A 17,283-nucleotide genomic window follows, 5' to 3' on the forward strand; every position below is an offset into this window, starting at 1 on the left:
TAATTTCATGATAAAAAAAAAGGGGGATCGTATTTATTATTACTAGATTTATTTCACTTGACTGGGCGGGGGTTTAAGAAGTTCTTTTATTAAGGACCAGTCCATCTATAGTCAGGAATTTTGGGATTTTTTGGGAATACAATCAATGAATTGTCTAGTTGTTCGTCTCATATTATATACTCAGTTCTTTTGTACATTATATGCGTTTAGTGACACCGATAGGTGATTAGAATTCATTATTAATTATAACGGCAATCATCCTTATAACACACATCTTCAAATAGACTGTCCTTATGCAAATTAAAACATAAGCTCCGCCCGATCAGTTGACATAACATTGGTAATACGTTGTACAGAAATTGTTCGAAAGAATAGATTCTGGAACTGGAGAAAAACACATAATCCTTTGCACTTATAATGTTAAGTCTGATTCAAATTTTTATTAAAGGACTCAAATTAATCATATAACATCGCAAGAAACAATAAACTGTGTAAAAACTCGATTAGGAAATTCTGATCGCACTTTTGTGTTCGTATGTTGACGAGTCCAACTATTTCGACATTGCCGAAACACAAACAAAGGAAGACAACAATTTACATTTACGCAGTGATTACGTCGATAATAAATACAAACAATTGAAAGATAGCGTTGCACTCTCATCAAATTAATAAGGACCAAATGTGTGATATTTTAACTAAATAAAAGAAACTTGCAATTGTCGAAAAAAATGTTGTTTAAACGAAAGATTTTAAATGCAGGATATATAAAAATCGATGTGAAAACTAATTACAAACTTTTTTTTAAATTTTGGACACAGCATTAATTCCTATATAATCAATGTTTAATAATTTTTTTTTATTCAATATGCAATAAAAATTCTCTCTTATGGTCATGCATAGCCACTTAGTATACGAAATAAGTATGTTCAATAAAAATTAGGAGGCAAATTCAAGCAATTTGATTCGACGAGAATATTTTTGAATAAAACCTGAACAAATTAACATAAGCACTTCAGTAAAGCAACATTTCTTTATTCATGTGTATACCTAATAATAAAACAGATACATGTGAAAAGTGCTGTTATAATAATAGTATATCGCATAAAACAAACTTACATTTGTTATCTTAATATTAACTTTACTTTTTTTACTGAACACTATGATCATTTCGGCAATCAATATCCATGTTTAGTTTTGAAATCCAAATCCTAAATGTATACAAATTTCAGTAGCTGATATGACCGAAAAGGACAAAATAAATAGCTGAACTCAAACAAAGTAGGCAAAGCAACGTGAGGGGGAGAGAAAGAGACATATAAGTTTTTTAAAAAAAAGCAACGTTAGTATACGCATTAGAAAATATCCGCTGATGATATATATTTTTTTAAATAGTTTTCCGGTCTGCGCGTATTTAGGAGAAAGTAAAACAAAACAAACGATCTTTAAAATAATTTTGCATTTCTTTTTTTTTAAAAGTAATTCATTTCGATACATAAATTCTTATAATGAATTTTCTTTCCGATGTAAAGATAAGTGTACGATCAATCACAATCTGGTTTAAAGCGATCGAGGTTTGAATCTTAAAAATGTTCGGCATCAAACTTAAGCAACATTGACAAATAAAGAATTTAACAGAAGATTATTACGTATTCAAAATCAAAAGAACATTTGATAAAATTATTAAGATAGAAAAAGAGGGTAACTAATATTTTTTTTATAAAGTATCATTTTTTGGATATGTCAAATGGTGCACATGGATTAGTCTCATCAATCTTCTGTCTTATTAGCTGCAGTAATTCTTTCAGCTCTTGATAGTTGTTTACGGCAAATAAGTGTTTAGGTTTAGGTTTAGTGACATACGATGTGAGTTCTGACTTGCCACTGTCCGAATAACCACCAATCATTAATCCAAATACAGCTGCTTTTGCCTGCAACTCTGGCAATACCTTTGAAATATTTTTCCCGCAGTTTGATTGCCCATCACTTAAAATCAAAACTTCTTTTTTTGGTACCCTGACGCATGCCTGAAATGATAATGAATCAATATCTATTAAATTCGTCTGTTGTATAAAAAACATTACATAGAAAACATGTTTACTTTAAACTACTCATTATTTTGGCCTCGATCATCATTAAAGAGACATTAATTTTCAAAATGTTCTTCTGGTGCATTGAAATTGGTACTGTTGGTATTATCAACTGTATCCGATGTCAGCGAACACCTTACTGCCTTACACAAATAAATCTGTCAAATATGTAAGAAATGTTAACTGCGATATAGTGATGAGAACTGTATGCAGTGTCTTTGTCGTTTTGTCTTAATGTTTTTCTTCTTGGCATTTATTTTACTGCTTTCCCTCTAATTTGCTTATGGTATTATTTATCAAATGACTCAACTCAATGGTAATTCACCCTACATTAATATGAAAAATAATATTACCTTTATATGATGCAAACATTTGTACTGCCTTATAAAAGGCATCACCGGTACAGGTCATTCCATTTTGATATGGGACTGCCAGTATTGCTTTTTTTAATTCTACTATATTATGTTTGTCATCGAAATCAAATTCTTCAATCGCGTCATCAGAAAACTGAATAAGTGCCGCTCGATTATTACCATTATGTACACTTGAATCGAAGGGATCTGGAAGAGGACATATCAGACTCAAAAGTTCGCCTAATTGCTGTTTTGCTATCTCAAAGTTATTAGATCCTATGCTACTAGATGAATCAATTATTATCAATAAATCTCTGAAAAGACCAATTGGAACCTGTGTTTGAATTGTTCCCCGTGGAGGTGAAGGGTCTGTTTTCAAATTTCTCTGCAGAAAATTGGTGATTACTTGATTTGCTGTTTCGTGAACCTCAGGTCTCTTTGCTGAAAACAATATCTGTTATAATTATATTTATGATTATTATGAACAAAAACATTCCCATCAGTTAATTTCAACAAATTAAAGAAAAAAAGGATGTGTATTTTATTGCATTATGATATAATCAGTAATCTTTGAATGAATAAGTAATCTCTTTTGTTATAAGAGAATGACTCGTTAGTTCATGTACAGGAAGCTATACATGAACGCAAGTAACAGAAAAATACTATTCTTGTTAGTATGATAATTGAAAACACCTAAATATATATAGAAAAGCAAAATACTGTTTCTTTAAAAGGGATTTTTTTGTCTTGAATATTTCAACCAAAAAATGTGATCAATATGTTATCTATGTACAGGTTTTACAAGTAGGTATGTATTTTCACATATTTTTGTCAATATGAAATTCAGTCATCTACAATATATATTTTATCTTATTTCAATTTGTAGTGATTTGGTTAAAAAAAAGTAAGTACAAATGAATATGTGGCAATTAATGCGTGCAAAAATCCAGTATTGCAAATAATGTTTACGACGCATAATTTTCTATACAAATGTACATACACCGTATTGATTCATTTATAATCCAGATTTACTTACAAAAACATGTAACCTACCTGTGTACTCTGTTATTTCCGTATCAGTAGGACAGGGTTTGCCACCATTGTCTGGATTCCTAATAATTACTCTTTCTTTAGAACGTTCGCCAAATCCATAAACTTCGCTCCATCCACTCCATTGCGACATCAGACAGTCAACTTTAGCTTTTGTAAAGAGATAATTCTTGAATAATTCATATTAGGTTTGCTTTCGATAGTATTTCTTTTAAAAAGCCGACTGTACAAATAAAATACACACCTTGGTGTTCTAATTGTAGCCTGTTTACTTTTAATCAAGGGTTGAAGTCCTGGATGGGTCGAACAAATGAAACACTTATAATTACTTAAGGAAAATACTAAATAATAATACGTCCGGCTATAAAAATGAAGATGTGGAACGATAGCCAATGAGACAACTGTCCACAAGAGACCAAAATGACACAGACATTAACAACTATAGGTAACCGTACGGCCTTCAACAATGAGCAAAGCCCATGCCGCATAGTTTATATGGCTAGGTTGTCATGTCTTTCGATGGACTGTTATTTTAGTAAAATAGCATGTCAACAAATCCGGTTTAGCAAAAGAAAAAACTTTTTAAGATAACAGGCATTTTGGAACATTTGATGCTCGTTTTTCGTTGACGAAATATTCAATAATTACGCTAGAATAAAATTAAGTATAATTAAAAAGCAGTTTTCATATTCATGTATCATTCACATGTTTGAGCCAAGAATAAACATTTTATGTTACGTTATACGTTAACTTACTATTTATCATCAACACCAATGTAAAATTTATAATTTCGACTGGTTATCTACTCATTAGTTGGACATTTTTATTCTCGTCAACTACGAGCACACACAATAAGTAAAATCAAATATATAATCGGTGTAATTTGGAAGGGAGGTGTTTACTGTTTTCCAAAGATTAAGTCTTGTATAGAAAGCACTACACAGTTAACATTCCCTCAAAATTAAACCGATTAAATTCTTGAATTTACATATTTACGTTGCTCTTGCTTGAATGAGTACGAGGGTGTCCTACCTCAGAAAAAGTAACCTGCCGAAAAGTTATAATCATGCATCAATTGATTATTAAAAACATAATCATTATGGTTTTTTTTATTTCTCATTCATTTATGTGTTGCCTCCACTGGGAAAAAGTTATCATTAGTACAATATTTTAATTAATGAAACATAAAAAAAACTTTTCTCCTTTTAAGTCTTCATAAATACATAATGAATATTTTAAATACTTTGAATTCTACAACCGTGTAAAATAGTACTATTATTATGATGTGATATTGTGTGAAACAACTTTTAAAACATTAACCGTACAAATTTCACAAGAACCTTAAGATCCAGCTTTTTTTTATTTCGAAAGAACATGAATCTAGTGATTGTTTTCAATATTGTTTTTTAGATGATTTCAATATAATGTATTGAGCAATATATGTAAACAAATATGTGCATGTGACAATTAATAAATTTTATAAACATAATTGCACAGTCCATATAATATTGTATACAAATGTACATGTATTGATTCATTCATTACCCGAATAACCTTACAAGTACATGTTACTTACGTGCTACCTCGTTAAACTCGGTATCAGTAGGACAGGGCATGCCACCATTGTCAGGATACCTAAGAATAACCCTTTGTTTAGAGTGTTCTCCAAATTCGTTAATTTGGCTCCACTCGCTCCATTGCGAAATAAGACAATCAACTTTATCTTTCGTAAAGATAAAACTCTGACTGCAACCAAATATAAACGCTAAAACTATTACTATCACAATGAAACGACCAACCATGATTTCTCTGTATGAGACTTCACGAATTTTGCACTAGAAGCAACACTTTTATCTTTAGCTCTAACTTTCCTGAAATTTAACCCTTACAATGTTTATGAGAAAAAAACGTTCTTGTTATACTTATCTGATTTTCGCGAACCTTAAATACCTAAAATAATTTTTTTTCTTTTTTTTTTTTGGCAAACACACGCAGGAACAAATATTAGTTATCTAAGTTGTAAGTAGTTTAAATTGAGAAAGATCAATAGCCATTATCTAAACTAGGAAGAACATTACTGAGTGATGTAGTAGAAATACACAAAGAGGAAGAAGTGGAATGATGAATCAGAAACTTCAACATGTACAAAGCACATGATCTATTCATATTTTTCTCTTTACAATGCAGATCAGATTTAGTTATATTCAGATGAAATAACGTTTAAGTGAGATTTATTTATGACTGTCACAAATGACTCTTAGTGATGATTTCAAGCTTAGTAATACGTTTAATTAAGGGTAATGTAACTTATTTCTAAATGACCATTAGAATAAAAGAATTGTTTTGTACTTCATTTGTCAATTTTTGTCAAATGCAAAAGTTATATTCTGAAAAAAGACGAATTTGTATTTTGACTCATTACAAATTTCAACTATTTTAATTGTGTCCACTTACGTACAGCAATACTTTCTATAGCGGAGAGAACTTTTAAAAAATAAGAAAAGGGTGAAATACTTAAAAGCTATATGTACCCAAGTCTTCTAGATAGGGTATGGATATATTCATCTTCACGTTATGATCTTAGCAATATTTAAAAAACTGAATTAAGCATTTAGATTTGTATATTAAGTGAAAATATCGAAGAATAGAGCAAATAGGTAAAAACGGACAGAAAAATTAAACTTTTCGCAATGAAAACCCAAAACCCTTAAATATATTTTGTACAGAGTAAATTTTAAATTTTTGTTTGCATTCCCATACTTTTAAATTGGTCATGACTTAGCGCTATATAGACTTAACGACCTATGTGGGTTTTTCTTTTACTTTTTTAGTAAAATGTACGTCCTCTGGTTGATCGACAACTTCTTGCAACGGAGATCCTAATTTAAACCATCTTATAAATCAAACGATTTGGTGAAATAAACCATCACCAGTATTTTAATTACTGATGCAATCAACGTACAAATAAAATGAAAGTATTTTTTGACTATTTTTGTACGTGCAACCTCCCGGTTAATTTGAATTCATCCAAAGTCAAGGAAGTCATTAATGAAACATGTTATCTTGCTACAAGTATATGTGTAGTGTTTGTATACTATACTTTTAGTGATTTAAGTAAGACCTTATCTGCAGCAATAAGTTAAAATAAAACAACTATTTACTGCAAAATTTAATCTAGTTTAGTTGGATTTATAAGTTTTAAAGATGTTTCAGTGGATCAAATCTCTTTAATTTGCAACAGGGCAACTCGAAAATTGAACGCAACTCGAACTATGCAACTATATAATTCATAATTTAGTTCAGATCTTCTGCACTTGCTACATGGAACATTTGTCAATTGTAAAAATGTACTTTTGGATTTTGTAAATTTGTGATCTGAGTATTTGTAATTCGAAATTTGTAATATATGAAATGACATAGATCTTGCATTTTTGTTATTTGTACAATGCATTCTTTATTTGAATACATGTAAATCTATATTTACTAAATGACGTGAATAAAGCGGCAATATTTGTATTTGACCGTAGCGTTACATTGAACAAACTTCGACTACATTTCGTAGATTTTTTTAATATACTTTATTAGTTTTTACTGACTTTTAATGAATTAATATTTATAAGAAAATTAAAAATCAAATTATGTAAAAAAAAAAAAAGGATATTATTAGATTGTGTTTATAAATTAGATAATGAAATCGAAATAAGAGCCGTAAATGTAATACTAGTACCTCCAAAAAAGGATAATGACGACGGATATTTTTTAGACGATTATTAGTTGTTTTAAAAACTATCGCAAATTTCGAAATTTAAACATCCATAGTGGTCGGTTTTAACACATTTTTTTTCATTTTGAACTGTATAGAAAACAGATCCTGAATGAACTCTTTAGGAAAACATATAGATATTTTTTGTTTGTCTCTCATATAAAATTATGTAAGCGAGACTTTTATTGACCTGTACGATTTCTAGTAAAATATAATCAAAGTACTGAAGTACTGAACATCAGTGGACCTCAAGTTATGTTGAATTATTAATAAATGACAGGTGTTTATATTATACCTACCAGACAGATATGTTCACCATACAATATAGTACAAATATTGAATATAATTTGCTATAATATCTGAGATACTGACTTGAACTAGGAAACTTAACTTTGTGAATTATCAATGATTACGTGGTCAAATGAGAACTGTTAGATTGGCATTATGACCATATAGTTGCACACATACAAAAATCGTTAGCATATAACTTATAATAGAGAATCAACATAGCAAACAATTCTTCGAGTAGCTATATAGTCACTCACTGAACTATGAAAAAGAGGTTCAAGACAATCATATCAAAACAGATAAATTGTAATATTGTGGCTAATTAAAAACTCAAGTGGCGAATATTTGGCGAAAGAGGTGGCGAAAAAAATAATTGACCCAGGGGAAACCCTGGGGCTAAAGATACCAGATGAACAGCAAACTCATAAATCGAAAATAAACTTACAATTCCATGACTAAAACTGAAAAAGACATGCAGACAAATAAAAGTACACTAGAAACAACATAGAAAACTAAAGACTGAGAAACACGAACCCCACCAAAAATTGGGGGTGATCTCAGGTGCTCCGGATGGGTAAGCAGATCCTGCTCTACAAATGGCATTTATTAACAATGTTTGTACATGTAGTATCCAGGTCTTTTTTCTGAAACATTTAGCTTTTGGATCAATTGCTAATTAAATGGATGTTAACACAGCAAGATTACTATCCCTTATTCTAGATTTTTGTTGCAGTCAACACAAACTCGTTAAATGTTCATAAATAGCTTCACTGAGTTATCTTGGTTTTATTGTAACACAGTCAATAATTTATCCATTATATTTTTTTTTTTAAATCAGCAGCAGCTATACATGTACATTGTAGGTTCTGTTTTCTAATTATTAAATGGTTTATTGTAAATATTACAATGTATTATATGTAGATAGCCATTTGCTAATGATGGTATTTTTGTTAATTGAATTTCACAACATCTGGATAGTTTTTCAACTGTAAGTCTTTTTTTACTTTGTTCTGGATTTAATACTTTGGATACCACTGGTTTAGCAATGAGAAAATTTTGCACTATACATATAGAACACAACTACCATGTGAATGTGTCGGTCCTTTGTAAGAAGCCTGTAAAACAGGCCCTGTAATTTTTTGGTGTATATCTTGATTTCCCGTTTGTACATTGATGTGGCCATTAGCTTTCTTGTATATATTGTTTAGCATTTGACATTGCATGGCTATTTCTAACTGATTTATTTATGTATAGTTTTTTTCTGATTGTAAAAATGTTGTATGGTTACTGGCCTTATAAGCTTTATATCTTTTTCATCATTTTGTCTAGAGCCGGTGTCTGATTACCAATCATACATTCCTTTTCTTTTCTTTTTTTATGAATAATGACAACAGTTTGGTTTTAATTTTCATTTATGTATGTACATGTAACAATATAAAACAGTATATATACATGTATAATCTCATTCCATCATTAATATTGGTCATTATTGGTATATATTTATCTTAAAGTTAAACAATGTACTGTGAAAGAGCTATCTTCTAACAGATACTTAGTATTATGGTTATTGTGAAACCACTGGTTCAAAGGACAAGTTTCACTTATTGCCCAAAATGGCCTAAACTATAAAACTCCAAAAAGTTCTCAATTTGGTTCGTAATGTGGGTCTATTTCAAAAGTCTTTACAAATGTAAGAGATAAATTTGTCCTGGTAAAATATGTCTGGGCGGACACATATAACTAGTAGAAAAAGTCCATGGTTACAAAATTTACTAGTATTTTTTGTCTGATGTTAGTAATTTATGTCCTCAGACTAATTTTCCTAGGAATTGTAGTCCATGTCATTAAATTACTAAATATTCCTAGGTAAAAAGGTCATGTCCTCTTAATAGGAAAAATATTAATGAATCAAATCATTTACTTTTAAACAATGGAAACTTATAAGAGTTGTGTACTTATATTTTTAATAAAGTGTATGTCCCCAGACTAATTTTCCTAGGAAATCATGTCCATGTCATTAATATTCATAGGGGAAATTGTCCATGCCCTTTATTTTGAAAGGTCAATACAAATGTTATGTTTTGATATTGTTATAAAGAGTTGTGTATCAATTCTTTTAATAAAGTTTATGTTCCCAGACTAATTTTCTTAGGAAATTGTCCATGTCATTAATATTCCTAGGTAAAATCGTCCTGTATTTTAAAAGGAACGTTTTAATGAAACAAATTATTTACATGAAAATACAATTTTTATGTTTTAAAATATTGTTCAGATTAAGAGCTTGGGCATTAAAAATTTAATGAAATGAATGTCCCCAGACTAATTTTCCTAGGAAATCATGTCCATTTCAATAATATTGCTAGGTAAAATGTCAGACCTATATTTTAAAAGATAAATATAAATGTTATGTTTCAATATTCAGTTTTAGAGTTGTGTTATAATATTTTAATACAATTGATGTCCCCAGACTTATTTTCCTAGCAAAATCGTGTCCATGTCAATAATATTCCTAGGTAAAATCGTCCAAGACTTTTATTTAAAAAGATCAATATGAATGTTATTTTTCAATATTTGGTTATAAAGTTATTAAAATCTATGTCCCCAGACTTATTTTTCTAGGACAACATGTCCATGTCATTAACATTTCTAGGTTATAACGTCACTTTCCTTTATTTTAAAAGGGAAAAAATAAAGAAACTTTCAAATCTTAAATAAAAATATGATTCTGTTTTTATTTTCAATAGTTGTTATAATATGATAAAAATTACTAGTATAACGTCTTAGGACAATTTTTCCTAGGAAAATAAGTGCCAGACATATTTTACTACCTATGGACTTATTTTCCTGGGACTATCATTCCTAGTAAAATAATGATCATGGACTTGATTTCCTAGGAAAAAAAGTCTGGTGGACAGATTTAACTACCGGACCATATTTACTGTTACTAACACTTAATAAATCAGTTCTTTTCATAAAAGTACATTGTATGTTCCAAATTTGTCAAAATGTGATGATTTTGTGCAATTTTCAGACCTGAAAGCTTTAAGCCTTTAGGAATAAAGATTTGGCCGCTGCCTGCATGGACCATCCAAAATGTTTTGTAACCAAAAGAATCAAAATCTGATATATATAATTCATCAATATAAAAACTTTTTGGATCTTGGATGGCAGCCAAGATTAATTATGCCAAAAACAATTAAAGTTTTACCATGGTTATCTGTGGTATAATTTTCACAATTATTCAATGGTTTTGTTGTGTCTGATTTTCGAATAGAAAAATAAAGATGGCAAGACCTGAACGAGGCCGCCTGATTTTTTTAAGTAACATATGAACAACAGAGTCAGTGTGGGGCCACTAAGCTAAACTGCCCGCTTTGCACCAGCCAATATAAATGAATGCCTAGGGTGGGAATCAAACCCACATACACCAACTCTGTTGTCACTATATTTTTTTTTTAAATGAACAAAAAATTGTCAAGAACAAATTTAAAAAATGTATCAATGTGTTAAAATTTAATTATCAAATTAAACATTTTACATGAAAATATAGGTTGATTTTCGGTGATTCAGATGTCTACTTACATTGTAGTCCAATAGGCTCCACTGTACAGCTTCATGAATATACAGCGTAAAAGGGTTTAAAATTGCTGAGGCATATTTTTGGGGGGAGGAGGGAGCTGAAGGCACGTCAAGGCATATTTTTAATGGCTCCGACGTGCAGAAATGGAAGATATTTTCTATACTTCGTAATATGTGAATATGATTTTCGGCAATTTTTAAACCTAATTGGAAATGTAATTCCAACCCTGTATCATCCAGTCAGAAACCGTATAAATGTGCTAGGGCGGTAAAATGTAAACAAATAATTGCGCTCTTGTAACCCTATACGTGATCTACTTGTTACTTTAATACGAAGAAAATAAATTTAACTCCAAAAACTGTTGAGATCTAATATAAAAAAAAACAAATTGTTGCAATATAGAATACACAAAAAGTAAACTTATCTTTAAAGGCCTTGCATGTTCTCGTTTCTCCAACTCAATCAGCTGGTTTTTTCAAAATGGCGACAGGGAGCGTAAACAGAGAAATTATTTTCATATTATGCCAGATTAAATATTCCTGGTTTTGCTACGATAATATGATAGACAAATATTCTACAAACGGTTTTAAACAAGTTTAACTTAAAATCATATAATTGAAATATATAAATTACCTTTCTGTGTATAAATTCCTGTATTGATCTACTCTCGTGTTTCTTCAAGTTCGCTCTTGAATGCGCATTGGTGGTATTCATCCGCAACAACAATTTTTTGCTACGTCATTAATATAAAAGATTGTTTGACCTAATAATCTAATATTTCTAACGCCGGACAAAACATTTTTAATTTGTATTGAATAAAAATAAATTTTCTAAGTATCCATTGAAAACATGAATTTAAAAGAAGCGATAAATAATTTTATTTTGCACTATATAATGTGCGCGGATCAATAATTTTTAAAACTCGGTTATCATTCCAAAACTAATTATATATGCATATTCCTTATATAGATATATTCTAATTAGGTGGAAAATTACGCGATGGCAATACACCCGAGGCCCTGACGGTCCTCTGATGTAAAAACAAATGTTATGTCTTCCCCTGTTAGTTTATTGGAGAATGAAAACGGTTGGTTTTAAGATCATTTAAAATGTGAAGTTGAGAATTCGGAACATGAATATTATTTAAAGAATTGTTCAGATATATGTGAACAAAAATACATGGCGTCCATGAAGCAATTAATTAATAACGACCAATTAACCAATGGTGCGCACAAATTAAGGTAGCAGACGGAAGACAATCTAAAACAACAGTTCAGGAGAAAACATGTGCAGACGAAAAGTACAAACGAATGGAATGCAGAAAAAGTCTCTACCCTATTATGAAAGAGATGAAAGCTGAAGGACATCGTGTGAGACTTGTTAGGGACATCCTATATGTAGACGGGGTAATATACAACCATCAGACTTTAAATTCTCCATCGCCTAATAATCGGAGAGAAGTATTAAATACGCCTGAAGACTACCAGTCGCGTAAGAGACGACGAAGGGAATCGCGAAACTCAACAGACCACTCATAGGGAGCCCCAGAAAAGAACAAGTGTAATGGTATGACAAACCTACCTGACAGTGAACAATGTTTAACTAGAACGAGTAACTGTAAAATTAATATGTTAACCTTAAATTGTTGTGGTGTAATTAAACGTATGCATTATCCAGAATTTATAGATATGGTTCAGAAATTTGATTTTATTTCTCTTGTTGAGACTAAAACAGATGATCTAGATAAGATAAATATTCCAGGATTTACTTTTCATCTAAAAAATAGAAAAAATATATCAAGAGTTAAATCGGGGGGCATAGCTTTCGGCTACAAGTCACACTTGGAAAATTTTGTAAAACCAGTTGAAAATTTCAGTAGTTTAGTATATTGGTGGAAAATTTCTTCCGATTTACTTAAAACTGACCAAGATGTCATGATAGGAAATATTTATATCCCTCCAGAAAATTCTGTATATAAGGTTCCTGATGCTTTTAATGAATTAGAACAAGAATTTTTAAAATTTTCTGTAGAGTACAAGTATATACTTTTAAATGTCGATTTTAATAGTAGAACTAGTCGAAATGTAGAATATATTGAAACTGTCCATAGTCAGCATGATATTGTTGAAACTGATAATGTAGATGTTTTAAACAATCTAGAATTATATATGTCTAAAGTTAGATGTAGTATGGATACAAGTAAAAACTCTTATGGTAATATGTTGTTAGAAATGTGTAAAAACAATAATATAGTTATCCTAAATGGTAGAGTAAATGGTGACAAAGAAGGCAAATTTACTTGCCGTCAGGCCAGTGTTGTTGATTATTTTATTTGTACTTATGATTTTCTGTGTTTCGTTGTAAATATGTATGTTCAAGACTTTTCCAAGCTGTTATCAGATGTCCACTCTCCGTTAATATTATCTTTAAACTTTAAAGATGGTATTGAGGAAGATGTGCATATTGCTGAGAACAGCGTGGAAAATGCAAGAGAAGTAAAACGGGTACAGAAATGGGATGTTAAGAAAAAGAATGAATTCGTAGAATTTATTGATAAGGAAAAAATTTCTGACTTGGTTGCCGGAATAGAATCAGTTGACAGTAACCTTTTATCTCAAGGCAAAATAAACGAAATAGTTGAAAACATTAACAGCATATTTTTGGATGCTGCAGAAAATGTTCTAGGTACATATAATGATAGCCAAGGGAGTCGTACAGGACAAAAAATGGGCAAAAAGGGGAACAAACCATGGTTTGATAAGCAATGTTGGAATAAGAGAAAGATTTACAGGGGAGCAAAGAGAAATTATAACAGTAATAGATCAGAAGCTAAAAGGGAAGAAATGAAAAAGAAAGAACGGGAATATAAACGCCAGATGGATAAATCGATGAGGGAATATAGAAAAAAATTTCAAAAACATATGAAAAACCTGAGGACAAAAAACCCGAAGGAATATTGGAAAATTTTAAATAGGGGAGGGAAAAGAATTAAACCTAACATAGCATTAGATGTACTGTTTGATTTTTTCAAAAATTTAAATAACGCCGAGAATACAAATGACGTCACAAATGAGCAGAATGACATTCAAGGTGTAAATGAAGTTTTAAATTCAGAAATTACCGCAGAAAAAATTAGCAAGTGTATACGAGACTTGAAAAACGGAAAGGCCAGTGGCGATGATTTGATAATCAATGAATTTATGAAAAGCACATCACACATTTTTATACCCGTTTATGTGAAACTTTTTAATATGATTTTTGATTCTGGTATTTTGCCTGACATATGGCTCATGGGAAATATTATACCTTTTTATAAAAACAAGGGTGACCAATCTGATCCCCAGAATTATAGACCAATTACTATACTCAGCTGCCTGGGAAAACTTTTCACATCTGTTTTAAATTTTAGATTGAGTTCTTTTTTAGAGGATTATTTATTATAAATAGAAAACCAGGCTGGCTTCAGAAAAGGTTATTCCACAGTAGACAATATATTTGTTATTCACATATTATTTGGGTTGCTAAAGAGAAAAAAGAAGAAACAATATTGTGCATTCGTGGACTTTGCGAAAGCTTTTGATACCGTTTGGCGGTCTGGTCTCTGGTCAAAACTTATTAAACACTCGATTAACGGAAAGATGTATAACGTTATTGTCAACATGTACAATAATATCAAATCACGTATTCACTTTGGATCAGATTTTTCTGAATTTTTCCCTTGTTCTATTGGTGTTAGGCAGGGAGAGAATCTCTCTCCTTTGCTTTTTTCTATTTATCTTAACGATCTGGAATTGTTTTTACAGAATAAGAATATAGAAGGTTTGTGCACTATCTCTGATGAGTTAGAAATAGAGTTAAATGTTTCTTTAAAATTGTTTGTCATTTTATATGCTGACGATACTGTCTTAATGGCAGAATCTCAGATAGATTTACAAAGACAACTGGACTCCTTATATGAATATTGTGAGTTATGGAAACTTAGAGTAAATGTGCAAAAAAGTAAGATTGTAATTTTTCACAAGGTAGACTACCGCAGAATATTGTTTTTTAATTATGATAATATAATACTAGACATTGTGAGTGAATTTACTTATCTTGGTGTATTACTGTCTAGGTCAGGAAATTTTTCAAAAGCTAAAAAAAAGCAATGTGAAAAAGCAACACATGCTATGTACGATATTATTCGAAAAGGTAGAGTACATAATCTGTCAATTAAATGCCAACTTGATCTATTTGATAAAATTGTGAAACCAATACTTCTGTATGGGTGCGAAGTTTGGGGTTTTGGAAATAATTCAATAATCGAGAGGGTTCATATTAAATTTTGTAAAATATTACTTGGAGTAAAAAAGTCTACTCCTGATTTTATGATTTATGGTGAATTGGGAAGATATCCATTAGATATTTCAATCAAGTTACGAATGATAAATTATTGGTTCAAGTTGATAACTGGAAAACCTGACAAATAGCCTTTTATTTTGTATAACTTAGCAACTGCCAAATATGGTACAAATATTTTATGGTTAAAACAAGTCAAATCAATTTTAGACACGTGTGGCTTGTCATATGTATGGGATAATATCTTTTTTGTAAATAAAACATGGCTACATGTAACCATCAAACAGAATTTGATAGATCAATTTAAACAAAAATGGCTAGCAAGCCTCCAAAAGGAATCTCCAAAAGCATTAAATTATCGTTTATTTAAAGATACTTTGGAGTTTGAGAAATATTTAAATATTTTGGATGACAGACAGATATCCTTATTTCTTAAATTTCGAACTTTAAACATGAAATTTCCAATAGAAACTGGAAGATGGCAAAACATAGAAAGAGAAAACAGAAAATGTTTATTATGTAATTCAGATGCGATTGGTGATGAATACCATTACATTTTTAATTGTTCAGCTTTTGATAATTGTAGAAAACAATGTATTGCATTTTACTATAGAAATAGACCAAACTCATTGATGTTTTATGAATTAATGAATTCTAAAAAATGTACAGAACTGAATAAACTATGTAAACTTATTAAGGAGATAAATAACAAATTGAACTTTTCTGGGTGAACAATTGTGAACGCATCTATCTACTTTCGTACATTATTTATTTATGTAATTGTAATGAAATATGTATAATTATCTCTATACCTTTGTAATTTGGTTTGTGAGAATAAAGATATATATATATATAATGCAAATGAGTTAAAAAAAAAAAAAAAAAGAATAATTCAGAAACTAACGTGTTACCCTACATTATAAGCCGATATATAAATTAAGGAATATGTTACAGTTCGTCAATGATGGGAAAATATCTAAAATACAAAACTATATGAGGTCATAATCTCTCTACAAACCCTCACTAAGAATTTGGTTTAACATGGTTGGCGGTTGACAAAACAAAGATGTAACTGCGAAAATAAAATCCTGGCGGATAGTAAGTGAAACAACATATCACATTTGTGTATAAAATATTCACAAGTCCTGGACTTTATACCTGAGGGACAATTTTTTGTTCTGCTCTAGAAATATATGTTTAGTTTATCAATGTGTCCATTCTTACAATTTGTTCTACGCTATTTTCGTATTATGGTTGTTATTTCAGGACAGTATTTTGATGAAATAGACTTGTCTTGCTAAGGTAGATAGATGTATCATAGCACTTGCGTCTTACAGTTTCAGTTAAAGTAAAACATTTCAATTTTCCTGGATAAAAAGTCCCATGAAAGAACTTCTAACACCGCCTTGTGCGTCATAAAGATAATTGTATGCTCCTGAACCTAACTCCATTAACTGCTTTCCTTTGACAATGTTGTCAACTGTAAGTTTGGTTTGTACTGATTGCGAACTGGAGGTCTGAATGGTCCAAGAAAAGAAATAAACTCCTGAGATAGGAGCAACAAATATGCCGTCTCCTGTATTGAAATTATTTCCTCCGTCAATTAATTGAGTATTGCATTTCACGATAGAGTTGGTATTCAGCCGTGCTATTCCTGTTAGCTCAACATAATAAAGCGGATGTTTCTTCTCATGTTGTACTCCTGTAAAATAATGTCAAATCTAAAAGTATTAAGGTTAAGACAAAACAAAAAGAATATTGTCTAGACTTAATTTATTGCGTTTATGCCGACAAAAATAATTCCAATGTTTGGGTCGGCTTTCT

At 30.4% G+C, this 17,283-nt stretch overlaps 1 protein-coding gene across 1 annotated transcript; it reads right to left on the reverse strand.

Annotated features, from left to right (window-relative positions):
• Positions 1–1,541: 1,541 nt before the first annotated feature.
• LOC143083278 (uncharacterized) lies at positions 1,542–5,408 on the reverse strand. Its single transcript, XM_076259548.1, has 4 exons — positions 5,067–5,408; positions 3,494–3,640; positions 2,441–2,881; positions 1,542–2,024 (listed from the first exon to the last, which is right to left on the reverse strand). Exons 1-4 carry the CDS (start codon positions 5,290–5,292, stop codon positions 1,981–1,983), a joined length of 858 nt encoding a protein of 285 aa, XP_076115663.1. The 5' UTR covers positions 5,293–5,408; the 3' UTR covers positions 1,542–1,980.
• Positions 5,409–17,283: the final 11,875 nt, after the last annotated feature.

Source organism: Mytilus galloprovincialis, chromosome 7 (genome assembly GCF_965363235.1).
Source record: "Mytilus galloprovincialis chromosome 7, xbMytGall1.hap1.1, whole genome shotgun sequence".
Classification (NCBI taxonomy): Eukaryota; Metazoa; Mollusca; class Bivalvia; order Mytilida; family Mytilidae; genus Mytilus; species Mytilus galloprovincialis.